General features: G+C 42.0%; 1 protein-coding gene across 48 annotated transcripts in view; it reads right to left on the bottom strand.

Moving 5' to 3' along the window:
* Nucleotides 1-27,217, bottom strand: part of slo (calcium-activated potassium channel slo) — a 1,069,848-nt gene that overhangs the window by 127,404 nt on the left and 915,227 nt on the right. For all 48 annotated transcript variants that reach the window (XM_071687050.1, XM_071687052.1, XM_071687045.1 and 45 more), the window contains 2 exons: nucleotides 4,581-4,752; nucleotides 4,153-4,377 (listed from right to left, as the gene is read on the bottom strand). In XM_071687050.1, the coding sequence (XP_071543151.1) occupies nucleotides 4,153-4,377; nucleotides 4,581-4,752 (397 nt within the window). The remainder of the gene's footprint in view (nucleotides 1-4,152; nucleotides 4,378-4,580; nucleotides 4,753-27,217) is intronic.

Below are 27,217 nucleotides of genomic sequence, written 5' to 3'. Positions count from 1 at the left end.
GAACAGAGAAGGGGGCCATTTGAGGATATTCCCTCAAAGGCCCAGTTCTCTGTTCTTAATGCTACTTTGCTAACGCGGGAAATGGTGAATAATTTGAAAGAAAGAAAGAAATATATATATATATATATATAATATATATATATATATATATATATATATATATATATATATATATATATATATATATACATATATATTCTTTTTTCTTTCAAACTTTTCGCCATTTCTCACATTAGCGAGGTAGCGTTAAGAACAGAGGACTGGGCCTTTGAGGGAATACCCTCACCTGGCCCAATTCTCTGTTCCTTCTTTTGGAAAATTAAAAAAAAACGAGAGGGAAGGATTTCCAGCCCCCCACTCCCTCCCCTTTTAGTCGCCTTCTACGACACGCAGGGAATACGTGGGAAGTATTCTTTCCCCCCTATCCCCAGGGAAAATATATATATATATATATATATATATATATATATATATATATATATATATATATATATATATATATATATATATATATATATATTCATTTATTCATCATACTTTGTCGGTCTCCCGTGTTACTGAGGTAGTGCAAGGAAACAGACAAAAGAATGGCCCAATCCATCCTCATGCACACATATATACATACACGTCCACACAAGCACATACATATCTATACATCTCAACGTATACATACATATATATATACACACACACACAGACATATACATATATACACATGTACATAATTCATACTGTCTGCCCTCATTCATTCCCATTGCCACCCATGATATGACACCCCCCTCCCCCTGCATGTGCTCGAGGTAGCGTTAGGAAAAGACAACAAAGGCCATATTCGTTCACACTCAGTCTCTAGCTGTCATGTATAATGCACCGAAACCACAGCTCCCTTTCCACATCCAAGCCCCACAGAACTTTCCATGGTTTACCCCAGATGCTTCACATGCCCTGGTTCAATCCAATGACTTTATGTCGACCCTGGTATACCACATCATTCCAATTCATTCTATTCCTTGCATGCCTTTCACCCTCCTGCATGTTCAGACCCCGATCACTCAGAATCTTTTTCACTCCATCTTTCCACCTCCAATTTGGTCTCCCACTTTTCCTTGTTCCTTCCACCTCTGTCACATATATCCTCTTGGTCAATCTTTCCTCACTCATTCTCCCCATGTGAGCAAACCATTTCAAAAGACCCTCTTCTCTCTCTCAACCACACTCTTTTTATTACCTCACATCTCTCTTACCCTTTCATTACTTACTTGATCAAACCACCTCACACCACATACTGTCCTCAAATATCTCATTTCAGCACATCCACCCTCCTCCGCACAACTCTATCCATAGCCCATGCCTCACAACCATATAACATTGTTGGAACCACTATTCCTTCAAACATACCCATTTTTGCTTTCCGAGATAACTTTCTCAACTTCCACACATTTTTCAACACTTCCAGAACTTTCAACCCCTCCCCCATCCTATGATTCACTTCTGCTTCCATGGTTCCATCCGCTGCCAAATCCACTCCCAAATATCTAAAACACTCCACTTCCTCCAGTTTTTCTCCATATAAACTTACCTCCCAGTTGACCTGTCCCTCAGCCCTACTGTACCTAATAACCTTGCTCTTATCCACATGTACTCTCATCTTTCTTCTTTCACACACTTTACCAAACTCACACCAGCTTCTGCAGTTTCTCATCTGAATCAGCCACCAGCGCTGTATCATCAGCAAACAACAACTGACTCACTTCTTTTTTTTTTTTCATACTATTCGCCATCTCCCGCGTTAGCGAGGTAGCGCCAAGAACAGAGGACCAAGCCCTTGTAAAAAAATATTTCTCACATTCGTGCTTATCAATCCTACCGAGACAACATGAATCATACTGATCATTTCAAAATTCATCAGACTCATCTGGAAATGTGCATATTTTACCTTGTATATCATGTCTTTACCCCTGTGTGTGTGTGTGTGTGTGTGTGTGTGTGTGTGTGTGTGTGTGTGTGTGTGTATGTGTGTGTGTGTGCATACGTGGGTAATTACGAATTTGTGCAGTAATGGGAGCAAGTTTTAATTTGTAGGTCCCATTTCTTGAAAATTCTGCACAATCATACCTCCTAAATCAATGTATGCTGTCTGCATTAATCTGCATTTCATTCCATTCATCCACCACTTCTATCATAGAACAGTGCTTCTTTATCTGATTTTTACCAAGATTCTTGCTTAATTTCACGTTAAAGTCTCTGGTAGCTTTATCCCTACATCTCTCATAGACCGATTCACTGTCTGTCATTAATCTGTTTTAGAAAATTAAAGGTAGTGATCAAGTCACCCATCACTCTTCTCTCTTCCAAGGTGGGTAAACCTAAAGCCTCTAGCCTTTCCTTGTAATTCAGCTTTCTTAATTCTCATACCACCTCTGATGCCCTCCTCTAGACATTCTTCATTAGCTCTTTATGTCTCTTTAGATGTGGTAAGCAACCAAGAGGAACATTGCTAAGTACTTCCTTACCAATATCCATGTACTGTCTTGAAAGCTATTCAAGTATTTGCCAGCAGACAGTTTGTCTCTTTAGCCATTCTCTTAACAAGGGACTCTGGCAACAACTTAATGATGATGATGGCTCCCAGTTTTTCCCAAACACTGAATTCTGAAGCTTATATCTGGCTAAACAAGAATCATATTGAGGCTTTCTTTTGTCTAGCCCTGTCCACTTTACTTTGTGAGTAAGTAATTACCTATCTGTATAATACAGGATGGGGCCCCATCTCTTAAACATTGTTTACTGCTCACATAACCTAAGTCTATATATGATGTCCACATTTACCATGGCCTCAGTCATTCTGTTCCATTCATCCATCACCCTTACACTACTGAAGTACTTTTTTTAAAAAGTTTTTTCCTTGATTTCATGTTTTATCCTCTGGTTACTCTATCCTTATTCTTTCTAAAAACTGATTCCAGTCCACATCATTGATCTGTTATAAAAACTTAAAAGTTGTGATCTGGTCATCCTTCACTCTTTGGCCTCCTAAGGAGATCAAATCTCAAGCCTCAAGCCTTTCCTTGAAACTCAGCTCTCTTAATTCTGGGACCATCATTCTTGCCCTCCTCAGAACCTTTTCTATTGGCACTGTGCTTCTTTAGGTGAAGTGACCAATCCTGATAAGAATATTCTAGTTTTGGCCTTATGTATGATAAGAACAGCTTGCTAAAAATTTCCGTATTCATTTCCTTGAAAGGTATTCTGATATTTGTCAGAGGATAGCTTGTCTTCTTTACTATTTTCCTCACTTGGAACTCTGATAAGTTAGGAACAATGCTAACTTCTAAGTCATTCTCAAACACAGAATCTTTTATTCTATCACATCCTCATTACTTTACGTTTACTCATAGCGATAAGAATATTCTAGTTTTGGCCTTATGTATGATAAGAACAGCTTGCTAAAAATTTCTGTATTCATTTCCTTGAAAGGTATTCTGATATTTGTCAGAGGACAACTTGTCTTTTTTACATTTTCCTCACTTGGAACTCTGATAAGTTAGGAACAATGCTAACTTCTAAGTCATTCTCAAACACAGAATCTTTTATTCTATCACATCCTCATTACTTTACGTTTACTCATAGTGAATTCTATCATCTGGAGTTCAGTTATGGAGACTTGCCATAGCCACCCCCTTGAGGGATTTCCAGTAAGAAACAGTAGATAGCTTGACAGAACTTCATCAACCATTTATCAGACCAACTTTGGAGCCTGTTTTGGTCCCCATGAAAGTTAATGTAATCTTCTGCACTTTTCCATCATGACTTTTGCATCATCTGCAAACATATTCAAGTAGGAGTTCATACCTTAAGCAAGTCATTTACATAGATCAAGACCATTAAAAAACCCTGGGGCACTCCAGTGGTGATCTCCACCCATTTAGAGAACACCCCTCTGACATGTATCCCTTGTGCCCTTCCACTAAGAGAATCTCTCCAACAGAGCAGTCTATTCATTATTCCTGCCTGGTATTTCAGTTTCTTAATCAGCCTCCCATGTAGTACTGTGTCAAATGCTTTCTGGCAATCATAATTTGTCTTATGAATGAAAGTCCTCCAGTTAGCTACCATTACACCATACAAGATACAACATTAACATATATTTACATTTAACACAGATATTTTTGGTAGGTTCTGAAGCATCTTCCATTCTCTTCTGATGTAGTCTACAGAACCTACAATAACCACATGTTTGAGCTCATGGTAGTGGAAATTGGAGGCTCGAAGGGGCATCACTAAATTGCGGAGGCCAATAAGTGGCGAATCTGGGTCAGCAAAGAGGCATACTACCACATGGCCATTTAATACTGTCATTGCCGCTTGGTTACGATCCTGCAAGAAGAGAACGAGTTTGTTACTAATGGTAATTGCTTTACTATTTTTAGATAATGTCTGCATACTCATATGTATCTACAATAAAGAGTTTGATGTAAAACGAGAGAAATACTTCTGAGAGGAAGGGGAAAATACTGATATAAAAGCATGGCAATGTCTTCATAAAAAAATCCATAAAGATTGGCATGCAAATATCTCACCAATATGCAATCCTCTAACGATCTTGCAGGACACCAATGGAACATCCCAGTTGAGTCATATTTCATCTCTGTCTTCTCAAAGTCAAAATCTTTGGCCTGGTCATCTGCAATACCCACTGTCAAGCCATTGTTGTTACCACCATTCCCTCCTCCACTGCTACGACTTGTGGGCCTACGAGGATAAAAGATTTGTGATTAGCATTCTCAATATGAGTCCTGATTCTGTGTAGGATGTTCAGTAGTATCTACACTGCATTGTATTTGTGCTCTAATCCTAAATACTGAATGACTAGAGGTGAACTTCTTTATTAAACACATATATTCAGGCTGTGCTCCTGTACTACCTTTTCATCAAGTGATTCAAAAATTATAAAGTATAATTTTCAGATAAAATGAAACAATGTACTCTGAAAACCATTCTGAAAAATAAAAAGCCAGCTTCAAATGAAATACATAAACCTTTCTTTCAGTAACATACAAGAGCTGATAAAGAATAGAAATCATAAGATAAGATTTCTAAGGGTACAAGAAGATTCATGTTGAATTCATTTATTGAAATAAGAGTATGCTACTACAAGTAGAATGAAAAACAGCAGTCCTTTTTTCTTTAATCTTTATCAAATAATTCACCACTCAATTTATGTTGAGTCTATACTGTTGATGATGGCAAGACAGTATTCAAAGAGTAATTTTGAGAAGTTAAAACCTTAGATGATGCAGAATGCAAATTCTCAGCAAGAAACATCCCAACGAACTGTTAATATAATACTAATACAATATAGAATAATGAGGCATACACAGTACAGTGTACAGGCATGGAAAGCATGTGACTAATATTATCTAATGATTTACAGCTGGCCCAGACATATGATCCAGCTTAATGGAAAAGTTACTAAAAGAATCATAGCTTTATCATTTCACCTCATCAGCAATATCTTGAGTATTTGTTGGCTGTGTTTTACTGTACTTATTATTCATATTTAAAAGAAAATGAATTAAGGTAATAATTGTGCAGTAAATGAAAAACTATCACCTGGATCATCTGCCCCTCTGTGACATGCATATAAGCACGCATATACACTAACACCTTAAAATACAGACTATAATAAAAAAGCAAACATGCTTCATTATACTGCTTTCTCACAGAAAGGTAAAGGGTAAGATATATCTTTATAAACGACTGGCAACAGACAAAGAATTTGAATTGTCCCTTGACTCATCCCCATAAAAAAGTATGCCCACCACAAAAACGATAAAAAGTGGTTGGCCAATTTCATAGCCAACTACCAAGCCAGCACGAACTCACAATGGCTTCACCTCTAAAATATCTAAACACTACAGTGGAGTTTTCCAAGAAACATTTCTTTCTCCAACGCTCTTCAATTTCTACTTATATACCCTTCTACTATCTCCAGCAAACCACAACATATGCAGATGATCTCACAAACATATCACAGTACTCTGATTCCATGATGGCAACAACAAGCATGAAACAATATACCATACAACTGGATCAATGGCTCACCCTGAACAGAATGTGTGCTTCTCCATGGAAGTCTTCAAGTACTCTTTTAACCCCAGACAGACATAAATCCATCAAAAACGTTCTGGTCACATTGCATGGACAATCATTCTCACTAAATAAAACACTGGCAAATATAGGTATCACATACAATAAACACAACATTCACCCCTCATACCAAGAGCATCACCCAATCTAAATGCCCTCAGAACACTAACTTGGACAATACAAGAATCCCTCTGCATTCCTTACAAACAATTCATCAGGTATAACCTGTCCTACAGGTTGTACCTCTCTAAACCGGCACTCTGTGGTCTGGAATGTTATGAATCTGTTTCCATCAGTTATAAGTATGCGGATCTGCCACTAGGGTAGCATTGTTAGCAGCAGTAGGGCACCAAAATCTGTTTACACTGCAGCCAAGCTCATTAACAGTACTGTTAATTTCCTATATTCAGCTGTATTTTAGCCCTTCAGGATGTCATCCAAGAGACCAAGGGGTGCAGATAGTGCAAGTGCTAATAAGCATAAGCATAAATCACCATCTATAATTGAAAAGGTGGAGTTACTGAAAATTTACATAAAGGAACCTTTGTAAAGACTTTATGCATGTACTGTGAGATTGGATCATCAACTGTGTATGATTTAGTCATAAATTTCTGTTTTCTGGCATTTTCTGTGGTCCCGCAATGGTCAGATCCTAAGGTTGCCAGAACAAAATAGAGCACTCAAAACAACCACCAGTTGCCTGCCAACCACAAACACAGTGCCAACAGTTTGAAACAAAGAACCTTCCAAAACAATCCCACTTCAATATGCTTAGTGCTAAATTTTTTGCTGGAACAAACCACTCTGTAACTAACTACCAATCCCCAAGAAGAAATAAAAATCTTGTCCCTACCTCACACTTTAACATACCTCTTCCCAATGGTCCACCAGTGAAAACAAACACAAAACTGACAAAACATATGCACAAAAATGACCCAACTAGTATTAAACAAGAGCCCTCCCAAGCAATTATACATCCAGCTGAAACCACACTCTGCAGACTTACATGAGTCACTCTCCTGAGAATCTGGGACATCACCTATTCCTAAAACACTAAAAACACCAACCCAATGTCTCCCAAGACCACTCCACCAATGGAGAACTACCACAATGAAGACAACAAACACTTACTGTTCACTTGCCCTGCACTCTCTCAATTTAGAAAGCACACAACATCACTACACTTTATGACCCATGGTCCCACCCAGTGGATGTGGTCGGCCTCCTGAGCACTGCCGTCTCTCGCGTAACAAGGAAGTACAACGAAACAGAAGAAGAATGGCCCAACCCACCCACATACACATGTATAAATGCCCACACACACACATATACATATCAATACATTTCAACATATACATACATATACATACACAGACATATACATATATACACATACACATACACATATACATCCTGCCGAACATCAAATCTCCCCCCCCCCCCCCCCCCAATGTGCACAAGTGAGTGATAGAAAAAGACAAAAAAGCAACATTGGTTACACTCAGTCTCTAGCTGTCATATGTAATGCACTGAAACCACAGCTCCCTTTTCACATCCAGGCCCCACAGAACTTTCCATGGTTTACCCTAGATGCTTCATATGCCCCCCCCCAAAGGAAGGAACAGAGAAGGTGGCCAGGTGAGGATGTTTCCTCAGCGGCCCAGTCCTCTGTTCTAAATGCTACACTGCTGATGCGGGAAATGGCAAATAGTATGAAAGAAAAGAAAAAGAGGATGTAAGGCATGTGTACGTGTAGGAAGAGAGGAAAGTGATTGGTTCTCAGTGAATGTAGGTTTGCGGCAGGGGTGTGTGATGTCTCCATGGTTGTTTAATTTGTTTATGGATGGGGTTGTTAGGGAGGTAAATGCAAGAGTTTTGGAAAGAGGGGCAAGTATGAAGTCTGTTGGGGATGAGAGAGCTTGGGAAGTGAGTCAGTTGTTGTTCGCTGATGATACAGCGCTGGTGGCTGATTCATGTGAGAAACTGCAGAAGCTGGTGACTGAGTTTGGAAAAGTGTGTGGAAGAAGAAAGTCAAGAGTAAATGTGAATAAGAGCAAGGTTATTAGGTACAGTAGGGTTGAGGGTCAAGTCAATTGGGAGGTGAGTTTGAATGGAGAAAAACTGGAGGAAGTGAAGTGTTTTAGATATCTGGGAGTGGATCTGGCAGCGGATGGAACCATGGAAGCGGAAGTGGATCATAGGGTGGGGGAGGGGGCGAAAATCCTGGGGGCCTTGAAGAATGTGTGGAAGTCGAGAACATTATCTCGGAAAGAAAAAATGGGTATGTTTGAAGGAATAGTGGTTCCAACAATGTTGTATGGTTGCGAGGCGTGGGCTATGGATAGAGTTGTGCGCAGGAGGATAGATGTGCTGGAAATGAGATGTTTGAGGACAATGTGTGGTGTGAGGTGGTTTGATCGAGTGAGTAATGTAAGGGTAAGAGAGATGTGTGGAAATAAAAAGAGCGTGGTTGAGAGAGCAGAAGAGGGTGTTTTGAAGTGGTTTGGGCACATGGAGAGAATGAGTGAGGAAAGATTGACCAAGAGGATATATGTGTCGGAGGTAGAGGGAACAAGGAGAAGAGGGAGACCAAATTGGAGGTGGAAAGATGGAGTGAAAAAGATTTTGTGTGATCGGGGCCTGAACATGCAGGAGGGTGAAAGGAGGGCAAGGAATAGAGTGAATTGGAGCGATGTGGTATACCGGGGTTGACGTGCTGTCAGTGGATTGAAGCAGGGCATGTGAAGCGTCTGGGGTAAACCATGGAAAGCTGTGTAGGTATGTATATTTGCGTGTGTGGACGTATGTATATACATGTGTATGGGGGGGTTGGGCCATTTCTTTCGTCTGTTTCCTTGCGCTACCTCGCAAACACGGGAGACAGCGACAAAGTATAATAATAATATAAAATAATATATATATATATATATATATATATATATATATATATATATATTATTATTTATCCCTGGGGATAGAGGATTAAGAATACTTCCTACGTATTCCCTGCGTGTCGTAGAAGGTGACTAAAAGGGGAGGGAGCGGGAGGCTGGAAATCCTCCCCTCTCGTTTTTTTTTAATTTTCCAAAAGAAGGAACAGAGGGGGCCAGGTGAGGATATTCCACAAAGGCCCAGTCCTCTGTTCTTAACGCTACCTCGCTAACGCGGGAAATGGCAAATAGTTTAAAAGAAAAGAAAAAGAAATATATTATTATTATCATTATTATGTGAAGTGAAGTGTTTTAGATATCTGGGAGTGGATCTGGCAGCGGATGGAACCATGGAAGCGGAAGTGAATCATAGGGTGGGGGAGGGGGCGAAAATTCTGGGAGCCTTGAAGAATGTTTGGAAGTCGAGAACATTATCTCGGAAAGCAAAAATGGGTATGTTTGAAGGAATAGTGGTTCCAACAATGTTGTATGGTTGCGAGGCGTGGGCTATGGATAGAGTTGTGCGCAGGAGGGTGGATGTGCTGGAAATGAGATGTTTGAGGACAATATGTGGTGTGAGGTGGTTTGAAAGAGTAAGTAATGTAAGGGTGAGAGAGATGTGTGGAAATAAAAAGAGTGTGGTTGAGAGAGCAGAAGAGGGTGTTTTGAAATGGTTTGGTCACATGGAGAGAATGAGTGGGGAAAGATTGACCAAGAGGATATATGTGTCGGAGGTGGAGGGAAAGAGGAGAAGTGGGAGACCAAATTGGAGGTGGAAAGATGGAGTGAAAAAGATTTTGTGTGATCGGGGCCTGAACATGCAGGAGGGTGAAAGGCGTGCAAGGAATAGAGTGAATTGGAATGATGTGGTATACCGGGGTCGACGTGCTGTCAATGGATTGAACCAGGGCATGTGAAGCATCTGGGGTAAACCATGCAAAGTGTGTGGGGCCTGGATGTGGAAAGGGAGCTGTGGTTTCGGTGCATTATTACATGACAGCTAGAGACTGAGTGTGAATGAATGGGGCCTTTGGTGTTTTTCCTAGCGCTACCTCGCACACATGAGGGGGGAGGGGGTTGTTATTCCATGTGTGGCAAGGTGGTGATGGGAACAAATAAAGGCAGACAGTATGAATTATGTACATGTGTATATATGTATATGTCTGTGTGTGTATATATATATGTGTACATTGAGATGTATAGGTATGTATATTGTGCGTTTGTGGACATGTATGTATATACATGTGTATGTGGGTGGGTTGGGGCATTCTTTCGTCTGTTTCCTTGCGCTACCTCGCTAACGCGGGAGACAGCGACAAAGCAAAATAAATAATAAATATCTATTTATTTATTTTGCTTTGTCGCTGTCTCCCGCGTTTGCGAGGTAGCGCAAGGAAACAGATGAAAGAAATGGCCCAACCCACCCCCATACACAATGTATTCACACACACACGTCCACACACGCAAATATACATACCTATACATCTCAATGTACACATATATATACATACACAGACACATACATATATACCTATGCACACAATTCACACTGTCTGCTCCCATTCACTCCCATCGCCACCTCACCACACATGGAATACCATCCCCCTTCCCCCTCATGTGTGCGAGGTAGCACTAGGAAAAGAAAACAAGGGCCCCATTTGTTCACACTCAGTCTCAAGTTGCCACGCAATAATGCCCGAAACCACCACTCCCTTTCCACATCCAGGCCCCACACAACTTTCCATGGTTTACCCCAGACGCTTCACATGCCCTGATTCAATCCACTGACAACACGTCAACCCCAGTATACCACATCGATCCAATTCACTCTATTCCTTGCACTCCTTTCACCCTCCTGCATGTTCAGGCCCCGATCACACAAAATCTTTTTCACTCCATCTTTCCACCTCCAATTTGGTCTCCCACTTCTCCTCGTTCCCTCCACCTCCGACAAATATATCCTCTTGGTCAATCTTTCCTCACTCATTCTCTCCATGTGACCAAACCATTTCAAAACACCCTCTTCTGCTCTCTCAACCACGCTCTTTTTATTTCCACACATCTCTCTTACCCTTACATTACTTACTCGATCAAACCGCCTCACACCACACATTGTCCTCAAACATCTCATTTCCAGCACATCCACCCTCCTGCGCACAACTCTATCCATAGCCCACGCCTTGCAACCATACAACATTGTTGGAACGACTATTCCTTCAAACATACCCATTTTTGCTTTCCGAGATAATGTTCTCGACTTCCACACATTCTTCAAGGCTCCCAGGATTTTCGCCCCCTCTCCCACCCTATGATTCACTTCCGCTTCCATGGTTCCATCTGCTGCCAGATCCACTCCCAGATATCTAAAACACTTTACTTCCTCCAGTTTTTCTCCATTCAAACTAACCTCCCAATTGACTTGACCCTCAACCCTACTGTACCTAATAACCTTGCTCTTATTCACATTTACTCTTAACTTTCTTCTTTCACACACTTTACCAAACTCAGTCATCAGCTTCTGCAGTTTCTCACATGAATCAGCCACCAGCGCTGTATCATCAGCGAACAACAACTGACTCACTTCCCATGCTCTCTCATCAACGACAGACTTCATACTTGCCCCTCTTTCCAAAACTCTTTCATTCACCTACCTAACAACCCCATCCATAAACAAATTAAACAACCATGGAGACATCACACACCCCTGCCGCAAACCTACATTCACTGAGAGCCAATCACTTTCCTCTCTTCCTACACATACACATGCCTTACATCCTTGATAAAAACTTTTCACTGCTTCTAACAACTTGCCTCCCACACCATATATTCTTAATACCTTCCACAGAGCATCTCTATCAACTCTATCATATGCCTTCTCCAGATCCATAAATGCTACATACAAATCCATTTGCTCTTCTAAGTATTTCTCACATACATTCTTCAAAGCAAACACCTGATCCACACATCCTCTACCACTTCTGAAACCACACTGCTCTTCCCCAATCTGATGCTCAGTACATGCCTTCACCCTCTCAATCAATACCCTCCCATATAATATACCAGGAGTACTCAACAAACTTATACCTCTGTAATTTGCGCACTCACTCTTATCCCCTTTGCCTTTGTACAATGGCACTATGCACGCATTCCGCCAATCCTCAGGCACCTCACCACGAGTCATACATACATTACATAACCTTACCAACCAGTCAACAATACAGTCACCCCCTTTTTTAATAAATTCCACTGCAATACCATCATTATTATTATTATTTTGCTTTTGTCGCTGTCTCCTGAATTAGCAAGGTAGTGCAAGGAAACAGACGAAAGAATGGCCCAACCCACCCACATACACATGTATATACATACACATCCACACAAGCAATATATACATACCTATACATCTCAATGTATACATATATATACACACACACACACACGTAAATACTCATGCACATAATTCATACTATCTGCCTTTATTCATTCCCATCGCCAACCCGCCACACATGAAAATAACCACCCCCTCCCCCCAAATGTGTGCAAGGTAGCGCTAGGAAAAGACAACAAAGGCCACTTTCATTCACATTCAGTCTCTAGCTATCATGTAATAATGCAGCGAAACCACAGCTCCCTTTCCACATCCCGGCCCCACAGAACTTTCCATGCTTTACCCCAGACGCTTCACATGCCCTGGTTCAATCCACTGACAGCATGTCAACCCCGGTATACCACATCGTTCCAATTAACGCTATTCCTTACACGCCTTTCACCCTCCTGCATGTTCAGGCCCTGATCACTCAAAATCTTTTTCACTCCATCTTTCCACCTCCAATTTGGTCTCCCACTTCTCATTGTTCCCTCCACCTCTGACACATATATCCTCTTGGTCAATCTTTCCCCACTCATTCTCTCTATGTAACCAAACCATTTCAACATACCCTCTTCTGCTCTCTCAACCACACTCTTTTTATTACCACACATCTCTCTTGCCCTATTATTACTTACTCGATCAAACCACCTCACACCATATATTGTATTCAAACATCTCATTTTCAGCATAACCACCCTCCTCCGCACAACTCTATCCATAGCCCACACCTCGCAACCATATAACATTGTTAGAACCACTATTCTTTCAAACATACCCATTTTTGCTTTCCAGGATAATGTTCTCAACTTCCACACATTTTTCAACCCTCCCAGAACTTTTCCCCCTCCCCCACCCTATGATTCACTTCCGCCTCCATAGTTCCATCCGCTACCAAATCCAGTCCAAGATATCTAAAACACTTTACTTCCTCCAGTTTTTTTCCATTCAAACTTACCTCCCAATTGACTTGTCCCTCAACCCTACTGTACCTAATAACCTTGCTCTTATTCACACTTACTCTCAGCTTTCTTCTTTCACACACTTTACCAAACTCAGTCACAAGCTTCTGCAGTTTCTCACACAAATCAGCCACCAGCACTGTACCATCAGCGAACAGCAACTGACTCACTTCCCGAGCTCTCTCATCCACGACAGACTGCATACTTGCCCCTTTCCAAAACTCTTGCATTCACCTCTCTAACAACCCCATCCATAAACAAATTAAAAAACCATGGAGACATCACACACCCCTGCCGCAAACCAACATTCACTGAGAAAAAATCACTTTCCTCTCTTCCTACTCGTACACATGCATTACCTCCTCGATAAAAACTTTTCATTGCTTCTAACAACTTGCCTCCCACACCATATATTCTTAATACCTTCCAGAGAGCATCTTTATCAGCTCTGTCATATGCTCTCTCCAGATCCATAAATGCTACATACAAATCCATTTGCTTTTCTAAGCAAATGGATGCTTCACATGCCCTGATCCAATCCATTGATAGCACGTCGACCCCGGTATACCACATTGATCCAATTCACTCTATTCCTTGCCCTCCTTTCACCCTCCTCCATGTTCAGGCCCCGATCACTCAAAATCTTTTTCACTCCATCTTTCCACCGCCAATATGGTCTCCCACTTCTCCTCGTTCCCTCCACCTCCGACACATATATACTCTTGGTCAATCTTTCCTCACTCATTCTCTCCATGTGCCCAAACCATTTCAAAACACCCTCTTCTGCTCTCTCAACCATGCTCTTTTTATTTCCACACATCTCTCTTACCATTACATTACTTACTCGATCAAACCACCTCACACCACATTTTGTCCTCAAACATCTCACTTCCAGCACATCCACCCTCCTGCGCACAACTCTATCCATAGCCCCGTCTCGCAACCATACAACATTGTTGGAACAACTATTCCTTCAAACATAACCATTTTTGCTTTCCGAGATAATGTTCTCGACTTCCACACATTCTTCAAGGCTCCCAGGATTTTCGCCCCCTCCCCTACCCTATGATTCACTTCCGCTTCCATGGTTCCATCCGCTGCCAGATCCACTCCCAGATATCTAAAACACTTTACTTCCTCCAGTTTTTCTCCATTCAAACTTACCTCGCAATTGACTTGACCCTCAACCCTACTGTACCTAATAACCTTGCTCTTATTCACATTTATTCTTAACTTTCTTCTTTCACACACTTTACCAAACTCAGTCACCAGCTTCTGCAGTTTCTCACATAAATCAGCCACCAGCGCTGTATCATCAGCGAACAACAACTGACTCACTTCCCAAGCTCTCTCATCCACAACAGACTGCATACTTGCCCCTCTTTCCAAAACTCTTGCATTCACCTCCCTAACAACCCCATCCATAAACAAATTAAACAACCATGGAGACATCACACACCCCTGCCGCAAACCTACATTCACTGAGAACCAATCACTTTCCTCTCTTCCTACACATACACATGCCTTACATCCTCGATAAAAACTTTTCACTGCTTCTAACAACTTGCCTCCCACAACATATATTCTTAGTACCTTCCAGAGAGAATCTGTATCAACTCTATCATATGCCTTCTCCAGATCCATAAATGCTACATACAAATCCATTTGCTTTTCTAAGTATTTCTCACATACATTCTTCAAAGCAAACATCTGATCCACATATCCTCTACCACTTCTGAAACCACACTGCTCTTCCCCAATCTGATGCTCTGTACATGCCTTCACTCTCTCAATCAATACCCTACCATATAATTTACCATGAATACTCAACAGACTTATACCTCTGTAATTTGAGCACTCACTCTTATCCCCTTTGCCTTTGTACAATGGCACTATGCACGCATTCTGCCAATCCTCCGGCACCTCACCATGAGTCATACATACATTAAATAACCTTATCAAACAGTCAACAATACAGTCACCCCCCTTTTTTAATAAATTCCACTGCAATACCATCCAATCCTGCTGCCTTGCCGGCTTTCATCTTCCACAAAGCTTTTACTACCTCTTCTATGTTTACCAAATCATTTTCCCTAACCCTCTCACTTTGCACACCACCTCAACCAAAACACCCTATATCTGTCACTCTATCATCAAACACATTCAACAAACCTTCAAAATACTCACTCCGTCTCCTTCTCACATCACCACTACTTGTTATCACCTCCCCATTAGCCCCCTTCACTGAAGTTCCCATTTGCTCCCTAGTCTTACGCACTTTATTTACCTCCTTCCAGAACATCTTTTTATTCTACCTAAAATTTAATGATACTCTCTCACCCCAACTCTCATTTGCCCTCTTTTTCACCTCTTGCACCTTTCTCTTGACCTCCGGCCTTTTTCTTTTACACATCTCCCACTCATTTGCATTATTTCCCTGCAAAAATCGTCCAAATGCCTCTCTCTTCTCTTTCACTAATAATCTTACTTCTTCATCCCACCACTCACTACCCTTTCTAATCAACCCACCTCCCACTCTTCTCATGGCACAAGCATCTTTTGCGAAAGCCATCACTGATTCCCTAAATACATCCCATTCCTCCCCCACTCCCCTTACCTCCTTTGTTCTCACCTTTTTCCATTCTGTACTCAGTCTCTCCTGGTACTTCCTCACACAAGTCTCCTTCCCAAGCTCACTTACTCTCACCACCCTCTTCACCCCAACATTCTCTCTTCTTTTCTGAAAACCCATACAAATCTTCACCTTCACCTCCACAAGATAATGATCAGACATCCCTCCAGTTGCACCTCTCAGCTCATTAACATCCAAAAGTCTCTCTTTCGCACGCCTGTCAATTAACAGGCAATCCAATAATGCTCTCTGGCCATCTTTCCTACTTACACATATACTTATGTATATCTCGCTTTTTAAACCAGGTATTCCCAATTACCAGTCCTTTTTCAGCACATAAATCTACAAGCTCTTCACCATTTCCATTTACAACACTGAACACTCCATGTATACCAATTATTCCCTCAACTGCCACATTACTCACCTTTGCATTCAAATCACTTATCACTATAACCCGGTCTTGTGCTTCAAAACCACTAACACACTCATTCAGCTGCTCCCAAAACACTTGCCTTTCATGATCTTTCTTCTCATGCCTAGGTGCATATGCACCAATAATCACCCATCTCTCTCCATCAACTTTCAGTTTTACCCATATTAATCGAGAATTTACTTTCTTACATTCTATCACATACTCCCACAACTCCTGTTTCAGGAGTACTGCTACTCCTTCCCTTGCTCTTGTCCACTCACTAACCCCTGACTTTACTCCCAAGACATTCCCAAACCACTCTTCCCCTTTACCCTTGAGCTTCGTTTCACTCAGAGCCCAAAACATCCAGGATCCTTTCCTCAAACATACTACCTATCTCTCCTTTTTTCACATCTTGGTTACATCCACACACATTTAGACACCCCAATCTGAGCCTTCGAGGAGGATGAGCACTCCCCGTGTGACTCCTTCTTCTGTTTCTCATTTTAGAAAGTTAAAATACAAGGAGGGGAAGATATCTGGCCCCCCGCTCCCGTCCCCTCTAGTCGCCTTCTACGACACATAAGGAATGCGTAGGAAGTATTCTTTCTCCCCTATCCCCAGGGATAATATATATATATATATATATATATATATATATATATATATATATATATATATATATATATATATATATATATATCTTTCATACTATTCACCATTTCCCGCATTAGCGAGGTAGCGTTAATTAACAGAGGACTGGGCCTTTGAGGGAATATCCTCACCTGGCCCCCTTCTCTGCTCCTTCTTTTGGAAAATTAAAAAAAAAGTGAGAGGGGGGGATTTCCAGCCCCCCGCTCTCTTCCCTTTTAGTCGCCTCCTACAACACGCAGGGAATACGTGGGAAGTATTCTTTCTCCCCTATCCCCAGGGATACCCCTATCCCCATATATATATATATATATATATATATATATTTTTTTTTCCCCAGAAGAAGGAACAGAAAAGGGGGCCAGGAGAGGATATTCCCTCAAAGGCCCAGTCCTCTCCTGTTAACGCTACCTCGCTATCGCGGGAAATGGTGATAGTATGAAAAAAAAAAAATATATATATATATATATATATATATATATATATATATATATATTTTTTTTTTTTATACTTTGTCGCTGTCTCCCGCGTTTGCGAGGTAACGCAAGGAAACAGACGAAAGAAATGGCCCAACCCCCCCCCATACACATGTACATACACACGTCCACACACGCAAATATACATACCTACACAGCTTTCCATGGTTTACCCCAGACGCTTCACATGCCTTGATTCAATCCACTGACAGCACGTCAACCCCTGTATACCACATGGCTCCAATTCACTCTATTCCTTGCCCTCCTTTCACCCTCCTGCATGTTCAGGCCCCGATCACACAAAATCTTTTTCACTCCATCTTTCCACCTCCAATTTGGTCTCCCTCTTCTCCTCGTTCCCTCCACCTCCGACACATATATCCTCTTGGTCAATCTTTCCTCACTCATTCTCTCCATGTGCCCAAACCATTTCTAAACACCCTCTTCTGCTCTCTCAACCACGCTCTTTTTATTTCCACACATCTCTCTTACCCTTACGTTACTTACTCGATCAAACCACCTCACACCACACATTGTCCTCAAACATCTCATTTCCAGCACATCCATCCTCCTGCGCACATCTCTATCCATAGCCCACGCCTCGCAACCATACAACATTGTTGGAACCACTATTCCTTCAAACATACCCATTTTTGCTTGCCGAGATAATGTTCTCGACTTCCACACATTTTTCAAGGCTCCCAAAATTTTCGCCCCCTCCCCCACCCTATGATCCACTTCCGCTTCCATGGTTCCATCCGCTGATATATATTATCCCTGGGGATAGGGGATTAAGAATACTTCCCACGTATTCCCTGCGTGTCGTAGAAGGCGACTAAAAGGGGAGGGAGCGGGGGGCTGGAAATCCTCCCCTCTCGTTTTTTTTTTTTTTCCAAAAGAAGGAACAGAGGGGGCCAGGTGAGGATATTCCAAAAAAGGCCCAGTCCTCTGTTCCTAACGCTACCTCGCTAACGTGGGAAATGGCGAATAGTTTAAAAGAAAGAAAGAAAGATATATATATATATATATATATATATATATATATATATATATATATATATATATATATATATATATTTATATATATATATATATATATATATATATATATATATATATCTATATATATATATATATATATATATATATATATATATACTTCAGTGAAGGGCGCAAATGGGGAGGTGATAACAAGTAGCGGTGATGTGAGAAGGAGATGGAATGAGTATTTTGAAGGTTTGTTGAATGTGTCTGATGACAGAGTGGCAGATATAGGGTGTTTTGGTCGAGGTGGTGTGCAAAGTGAGAGGGTTAGGGAAAATGATTTGGTAAACAGAGAAGAGGTAGTAAAAGCTTTGCGGAAGATGAAAGCCGGCAAGGCAGCAGGTTTGGATGGTATTGCAGTGGAATTTATTAAAAAAGGGGGTGACTGTATTGTTGACTGGTTGGTAAGGTTATTTAATGTATGTATGACTCATGGTGAGGTGCCTGAGGATTGGCGGAATGCGTGCATAGTGCCATTGTACAAAGGCAAAGGGGATAAGAGTGAGTGCTCAAATTACAGAGGTATAAGTTTGTTGAGTATTCCTGGTAAATTATATGGGAGGGTATTGATCGAGAGGGTGAAGGCATGTACAGAGCATCAGATTGGGGAAGAGCAGTGCGGTTTCAGAAGTGGTAGAGGATGTGTGGATCAGGTGTTTGCTTTGAAGAATGTATGTGAGAAATACTTAGAAAAGCAAATGGATTTGTATGTAGCATTTATGGATCTGGAGAAGGCATATGATAGAGTTGATAGAGATGCTCTGTGGAAGGTATTAAGAATATATGGTGTGGGAGGCAAGTTGTTAGAAGCAGTGAAAAGTTTTTATCGGGGATGTGAGGCATGTGTACGTGTGGGAAGAGAGGAAAGTGATTGGTTCTCAGTGAATGTAGGTTTGCGGCAGGGGTGTGTGATGTCTCCATGGTTGTTTAATTTGTTTATGGATGGGGTTGTAAGGGAGGTAAATGCAAGAGTCCTGGAAAGAGGGGCAAGTATGAAGTCTGTTGGGGATGAGAGAGCTTGGGAAGTGAGTCAGTTGTTGTTCGCTGATGATACAGCGCTGGTGGCTGATTCATGTGAGAAACTGCAGAAGCTGGTGACTGAGTTTGGTAAAGTGTGTGGAAGAAGAAAGTTGAGAGTAAATGTGAATAAGAGCAAGGTTATTAGGTACAGTAGGGGTGAGGGTCAAGTTAATTGGGAGGTGAGTTTGAATGGAGAAAAACTGGAGGAAGTGAAGTGTTTTAGATATCTGGGAGTGGATCTGTCAGCGGATGGAACCATGGAAGCGGAAGTGGATCATAGGGTGGGGGAGGGGGCGAAAATTTTGGGAGCCTTGAAAAATGTGTGGAAGTCGAGAACATTATCTCGGAAAGCGAAAATGGGTATGTTTGAGGGAATAGTGGTTCCAACAATGTTGTATGGTTGCGAGGCGTGGGCTATGGATAGAGATGTGCGCAGGAGGATGGATGTGCTGGAAATGAGATGTTTGAGGACAATGTGTGGTGTGAGGTGGTTTGATCGAGTAAGTAACGTAAGGGTAAGAGAGATAAGTGGAAATAAAAAGAGCGTGGTTGAGAGAGCAGAAGAGGGTGTTTTGAAATGGTTTGGGCACATGGAGAGAATGAGTGAGGAGAGATTGACCAAGAGGATATATGTGTCGGAGGTGGAGGGAACGAGGAGAAGAGGGAGACCAAATTGGAGGTGGAAAGATGGAGTGAAAAAGATTTTGTGTGATCGGGGCCTGAACATGCAGGAGGGTGAAAGGAGGGCAAGGAATAGAGTGAATTGGAGTCATGTGGTATACAGGGGTTGACGTGCTGTCAGTGGATTGAATCAAGGCATGTGAAGCGTCTGGGGTAAACCATGGAAAGCTGTGTAGGTATGTATATTTGCGTGTGTGGACGTGTGTATGTACATGTGTATGGGGGGGGGGGTTGGGCCATTTCTTTCGTCTGTTTCCTTGCGCTACCTCGCAAACGCGGGAGACAGCGACAAAGTATAAAAAAAAAAAAAAAAAAAAAAAAAAATATATATATATATATATATATATATATATATACACATATATACATATATATATACACACATATATTTTTTATTATTTTGCTTTGTAGCTGTATCCCTGCGTTTGTGAGGTAGCACAAGGAAACAGACAAAAGAAATGGCCCAACCAACCCACATACACATGTATATACATACACATTCACAACCGCAAATATATATACCCATACATCTCAATGTACACATATATATACACACACAGACACATACATATATACACATGCACACAATTGACACCGTCTGCCTTAATTCATTTCCCATCGCCACCTCGCCACACATGGAATAACATCCCCCTCCCCACTCATGTGTGCGAGATAGCGCTAGGAAAAGACAACAAAGGCCCCATTCATTCACACTCAGTCTCTAGCTGTCATGCAATAATGCCCAAAACCACAGCTCCCTTTCCACATCCAGGCCCCACAGAACTTCCCATGGTTTACCCCAGACGCTTCACATGCCCTGATTCAATCCATTGACAGCACGTCGACCCGGTATACCACATCGATCCAATTCACTCTATTCCTTGCTCGCCTTTCACCCTCCTCCATGTTCAGGCCCTGATCACACAAAATCTTTTTCCCTCCATCTTTCCACCTCCAATTTGGTCTCCCACTTCTCCTCGTTCCCTCCACCTCCGACACATATATCCTCTTGGTCAATCTTTCCTCACTCATTCTCTCCATGTGACCAAACCATTTCTAAACACCCTCTTCTGCTCTCTCAGCCACGCTCTTTTTATTTCCACACATCTCTCTTACCCTTACATTACTTGCTCGATCAAACCACCTCACACCACATATTGTCCTCAAACATCTCATTTCCAGCACATGCACCCTCCTGCGCACAACTCTATCCATAGCCCACGCCTCACAACCATAGAACATTGTTGGAACCACTATTCCTTCAAACATACCCATTTTTGCTTTCGGAGATAATGTTCTCGACTTCCACACATTCTTCAAGGCTCCCAGGATTTTCGCCCCCTCCCCTACCCTATGATTTACTTCCGCTTCCATGGTTCCATCCGCTGCCAGATCCACTCCTAGATATCTAAAATATTTACTTCCTCCAGTTTTTCTCCACTCAAACTTACCTCCCAATATATATATATATATATATATATATATATATATATATATATATATATATATATATATATATATATTTTTTTTTATTATACTTTGTCGCTGTCTCCCGCGTTTGCGAGGTAGCGCAAGGAAACAGACGAAAGAAATGGCCCAACCCCCCCCCATACACATGTATATACACACGTCCACACACGCAAATATACATACCTACACAGCTTTCCATGGTTTACCTCAGACGCTTCACATGCCTTGATTCAATCCAATGACAGCACGTCAACCCCGGTATACCACATCGCTCCAATTCACTCTATTCCTTGCCCTCCTTTCACCCTCCTCCATGTTCAGGCCCCGATCACACAAAATCTTTTTCACTCCATCTTTCCACCTCCAATTTGGTCTCCCTCTTCTCCTCGTTCCCTCCACCTCCAACACATATATCCTCTTGGTCAATCTTTCCTCACTCATTCTCTCCATGTGACCAAACCACTTCAAAACACCCTCTTCTGCTCTCTCAACCACGCTCTTTTTATTTCCACACATCTCTCTTACCCTTACGTTACATCACTCGATCAAACCACCTCACACCACACATTGTCCTCAAACATCTCATTTCCAGCACATCCACCCTCCTGCGCACAACTCTATCCATAGCCCACGCCTCGCAACCATACAACATTGTTGGAACCACTATTCCTTCAAACATACCCATTTTTGCTTTCCGAGATAATGTTCTCGACTTCCACACATTCTTCAAGGCCCCCAGAATTTTCGCCCCCTCCCCCACCCTATGATCCACTTCCGCTTCCATGGTTCCATCTGCTGCCAGATCCACTCCCAGATATCTAAAACACTTCACTTCCTCCAGTTTTTCTCCATTCAAACTCACCTCCCAATTGACTTGACCCTCAACCCTACTGTACCTAATAACCTTGCTCTTATTCACATTTACTCTTGACTTTCCTCTTCCACACACATTACCAAACTCAGTCACCAGCTTCTGCAGTTTCTCACATGAATCAGCCACCAGCGCTGTATCATCAGCGAACAACAACTGACTCACTTCCCAAGCTCTCTCATCCGCAACAGACTTCATACTTGCCCCTCTTTCCAAAACTCTTGCATTTACCTCCCTAACAACCCCATCCATAAACAAATTAAACAACCATGGAGACATCACACACCCCTGCCGCAAACCTACATTCACTGAGAACCAATCACTTTCCTCTCTTCCTACACGTACACATGCCTTACATCCTCGATAAAAACTTTTCACTGCTTCTAACAACTTTCCTCCCACACCATATATTCTTAATACCTTCCACAGAGCATCTCTATCAACTCTATCATATGCCTTCTCCAGATCCATAAATGCTACATACAAATCCATTTGCTCTTCTAAGTATTTCTCACATACATTCTTCAAAGCAAACACCTGATCCACACATCCTCTACCACCTCTGAAAACACACTGCTCTTCCCCAATCTGATGCTCTGTACATGCCTTCACCCTCTCAATCAATACCCTCCCATATAATTTACCAGGAATACTCAACAAACCTCTGTAATTTGAGCACTCACTCTTATCCCCTTTGCCTTTGTACAATGGCACTATGCACGCATTCCGCCAATCCTCAGGCACCTCACCATGAGTCATACATACATTAAATAACCTTACCAACCAGTCAATAATACAGTCACCCCCTTTTTTAATAAATTCCACTGCAATACCATCCAAACCTGCTGCCTTGCCAGCTTTCATCTTCCGCAAAGCTTTCACTACCTCTATATATATATATTGAATATATATATATAGGTACAGTAGGGTTGAGGGTCAAGTCAATTGGGAGGTGAGTTTGAATGGAAAAAAACTGGAGGAAGTGAAGTGTTTTAGATATCTGGGAGTGGATCTGGCAGCGGATGGAACCATGGAAGCGGAAGTGGATCATAGGGTGGGGGAGGGGGCGAAAATTCTGGGAGCCTTGAAGAATGTTTGGAAGTCGAGAACATTATCTCGGAAAGCAAAAATGGGTATGTTTGAAGGAATAGTGGTTCCAACAATGTTGTATGGTTGCGAGGCGTGGGCTATGGATAGAGTTGTGCGCAGGAGGATGGATGTGCTGGAAATGAGATGTTTGAGGACAATGTGTGGTGTGAGGTGGTTTGATCGAGTGAGTAACGTAAGGGTAAGAGAGATGTGTGGAAATAAAAAGAGCGTGGTTGAGAGAGCAGAAGAGGGTGTTTTGAAATGGTTTGGTCACATGCAGAGAATGAGTGAGGAAAGATTGACCAAGAGGATATATGTGTCGGAGGTCGAGGGAACGAGGAGAAGTGGGAGACCAAATTGGAGGTGGAAAGATGGAGTGAAAAAGATTTTGTGTGATCGGGGCCTGAACATGCAGGAGGGTGAAAGGAGGGCAAGGAATAGAGTGAATTGGATCGATGTGGTATACCGGGGTTGACGTGCTGTCAGTGGATTGAATCAAGGCATGTGAAGCGTCTGGGGTAAACCATGGAAAGCTGTGTAGGTATGTATATTTGCATGTGTGGACGTGTGTATATACATGTGTATGGGGGTGGGTTGGGCCATTTCTTTCGTCTGTTTCCTTGCGCTACCTCACAAATGCGGGAGACAGCGACAAAGCAAAAAAAAAAAAAAAAAATATATATATATATATATATATATATATATATATATATATATATATATATATATATATATATGGTTTCAGACGTGGTAGAGGATGTGTGGATCAGGTGTTTGCTTTGAAGAATGTATGTGAGAAATACTTAGAAAAGCAAATGGATTTGTATGTAGCATTTATGGATCTGGAGAAGGCATATGATAGAGTTGATAGAGATGCTCTGTGGAAGGTATTAAGAATATATGGTGTGGGAGGAAAGTTGTTAGAAGCAGTGAAAAGTTTTTATCGAGGATGTAAGGCATGTGTACGTGTAGGAAGAGAGGAAAGTGATTGGTTCTCAGTGAATGTAGGTTTGCGGCAGGGGTGTGTGATGTCTCCATGGTTGTTTAATTTGTTTATGGATGGGGTTGTTAGGGAGGTAAATGCAAGAGTTTTGGAAAGAGGGGCAAGTATGAAGTCTGTTGGGGATGAGAGAGCTTGGGAAGTGAGTCAGTTGTTGTTCGCTGATGATACAGCGCTGGTGGCTGATTCATGTGAGAAACTGCAGAAGCTGGTGACTGAGTTTGGTAAAGTGTGTGGAAGAAGAAAGTTAAGAGTAAATGTGAATAAGAGCAAGGTTATTAGGTACAGTAGGGTTGAGGGTCAAGTCAATTGGGAGGTGAGTTTGAATGGAGAAAAACTGGAGGAAGTGAAGTGTTTTAGATATCTGGGAGTGGATCTGGCAGCGGATGGAACCATGGAAGCGGAAGTGGATCATAGGGTGGATGAGGGGGTGAAAATTCTGGGGGCCTTGAAGAATGTGTGGAAGTCGAGAACATTATCTCGAAAAGCAAAATTGGGTATGTTTGAAGGAATAGTGGTTCCAACAATGTTGTATGGTTGCGAGGCGTGGGCTATGGATAGAGTTGTGCGCAGGAGGATGGATGTGCTGGAAATGAGATGTTTGAAGACAATGTGTGGTGTGAGGTGGTTTGATCGAGTGAGTAACGTAAGGGTAAGAGAGATGTGTGGAAATAAAAAGAGCGTGGTTGAGAGAGGAGAAGAGGGTGTTTTGAAGTGGTTTGGGCACATGGAGAGAATGAGTGAGGAAAGATTGACCAAGAGGATATATGTGTCGGAGGTGGAGGGAACGAGGAGAAGAGGGAGACCAAATTGGAGGTGGAAAGATGGAGTGAAAAAGATTTTGTGTGATCGGGGCCTGAACATGCAGGAGGGTGAAAGGAGGGCAAGGAATAGAGTGAATTGGAGTGATGTGGTATACCGGGGTTGACGTGCTGTCAGTGGATTGAATCAAGGCATGTGAAGCATCTGGGATAAACCATGGAAAGCTGTGTAGGTATGTATATTTGCGTGCGTGGACGTATGTATATGCATGTGTATGGGGGGGGTTGGGCCATTTCTTTCGTCTGTTTCCTTGCGCTACCTCGCAAATGCGGGAGACAGCGACAAAGTATAATAATGAAAAAAAAAATATATATATATATATATATATAAAGGCATGTGTACGTGTAGGAATTGAGGAAAGTGATTGGTTCTCAGTGAATGTAGGTTTGCGGCAGGGGTGTGTGATGTCTCCATGGTTGTTTAATTTGTTTATGGATGGGGTTGTTAGGGAGGTAAATGCAAGAGTTTTGGAAAGAGGGGCAAGTATGAAGTCTGTTGGGGATGAGAGAGCTTGGGAAGTGAGTCAGTTGTTGTTCGCTGATGATACAGCGCTGGTGGCTGATTCATGTGAGAAACTGCAGAAGCTGGTGACTGAGTTTGGTAAAGTGTGTGGAAGAAGAAAGTTAAGAGTAAATGTGAATAAGAGCAAGGTTATTAGGTACAGTAAGGTTGAGGGTCAAGTCAATTGGGAGGTGAGTTTGAATGAAGAAAAACTGGAGGAAGTGAAGTGTTTTAGATATCTGGGAGTGGATCTGGCAGCGGATGGAACCATGGAAGTGGAAGTGGATCATAGGGTGGGGGAGGGGGCGAAAATTCTGGGGGCCTTGAAGAATGTGTGGAAGTCGAGAAAATTATCTCGGAAAGCAAAAATGGGTATGTTTGAAGGAATAGTGGTTCCAACAATGTTGTATGGTTGCGAGGCGTGGGCTATGGATAGAGTTGTGCGCAGGAGGATGTATGTGCTGGAAATGAGATGTTTGAGGACAATGTGTGGTGTGAGGTGGTTTGATCGAGTGAGTAACGTAAGGGTAAGAGAGATGTGTGGAAATAAAAAGAGCGTGGTTGAGAGAGCAGAAGAGGGTGTTTTGAAGTGGTTTGGGCACATTGAGAGAATGAGTGAGGAAAGATTGACCAAGAGGATATATGTGTCGGAGGTGGAGGGAATGAGGAGAAGAGGGAGACCAAATTGGAGGTGGAAAGATGGAGTGAAAAAGATTTTGTGTGATCGGGGCCTGAACATGGAGGAGGGTGAAAGGAGGGCAAGGAATAGAGTGAATTGGAGCGATGTGGTATACCGGGGTTGACGTGCTGTCAGTGGATTGAATCAAGGCATGTGAAGCGTCTGGGGTAAACCATGGAAAGCTGTGTAGGTATGTATATTTGCGTGTGTGGACGTATGTATATGCATGTGTATGGGGGGGTTGGGCCATTTCTTTCATCTGTTTCCTTGCGCTACCTCGCAAACGCGGGAGACAGCGACAAAGTATAATAAATAAATATGATAAATATATATATTGTATATATTCTTTTTTTCTTTCAAACTATTCGCCATTTCCTGCATTAGTGAGGTAGTGTTAAGAACAGAGGACTGGCCTTTGAGGGAATATCTTCACCTGGCCCCCTTCTCTGTTCAATCTTTT

The sequence above is a fragment of the Panulirus ornatus genome, chromosome 43 (assembly GCF_036320965.1).
Source record: "Panulirus ornatus isolate Po-2019 chromosome 43, ASM3632096v1, whole genome shotgun sequence".
Lineage (NCBI taxonomy): Eukaryota > Metazoa > Arthropoda > Malacostraca > Decapoda > Palinuridae > Panulirus > Panulirus ornatus.
This window is presented reverse-complemented; position numbering and strand designations above follow the sequence as displayed.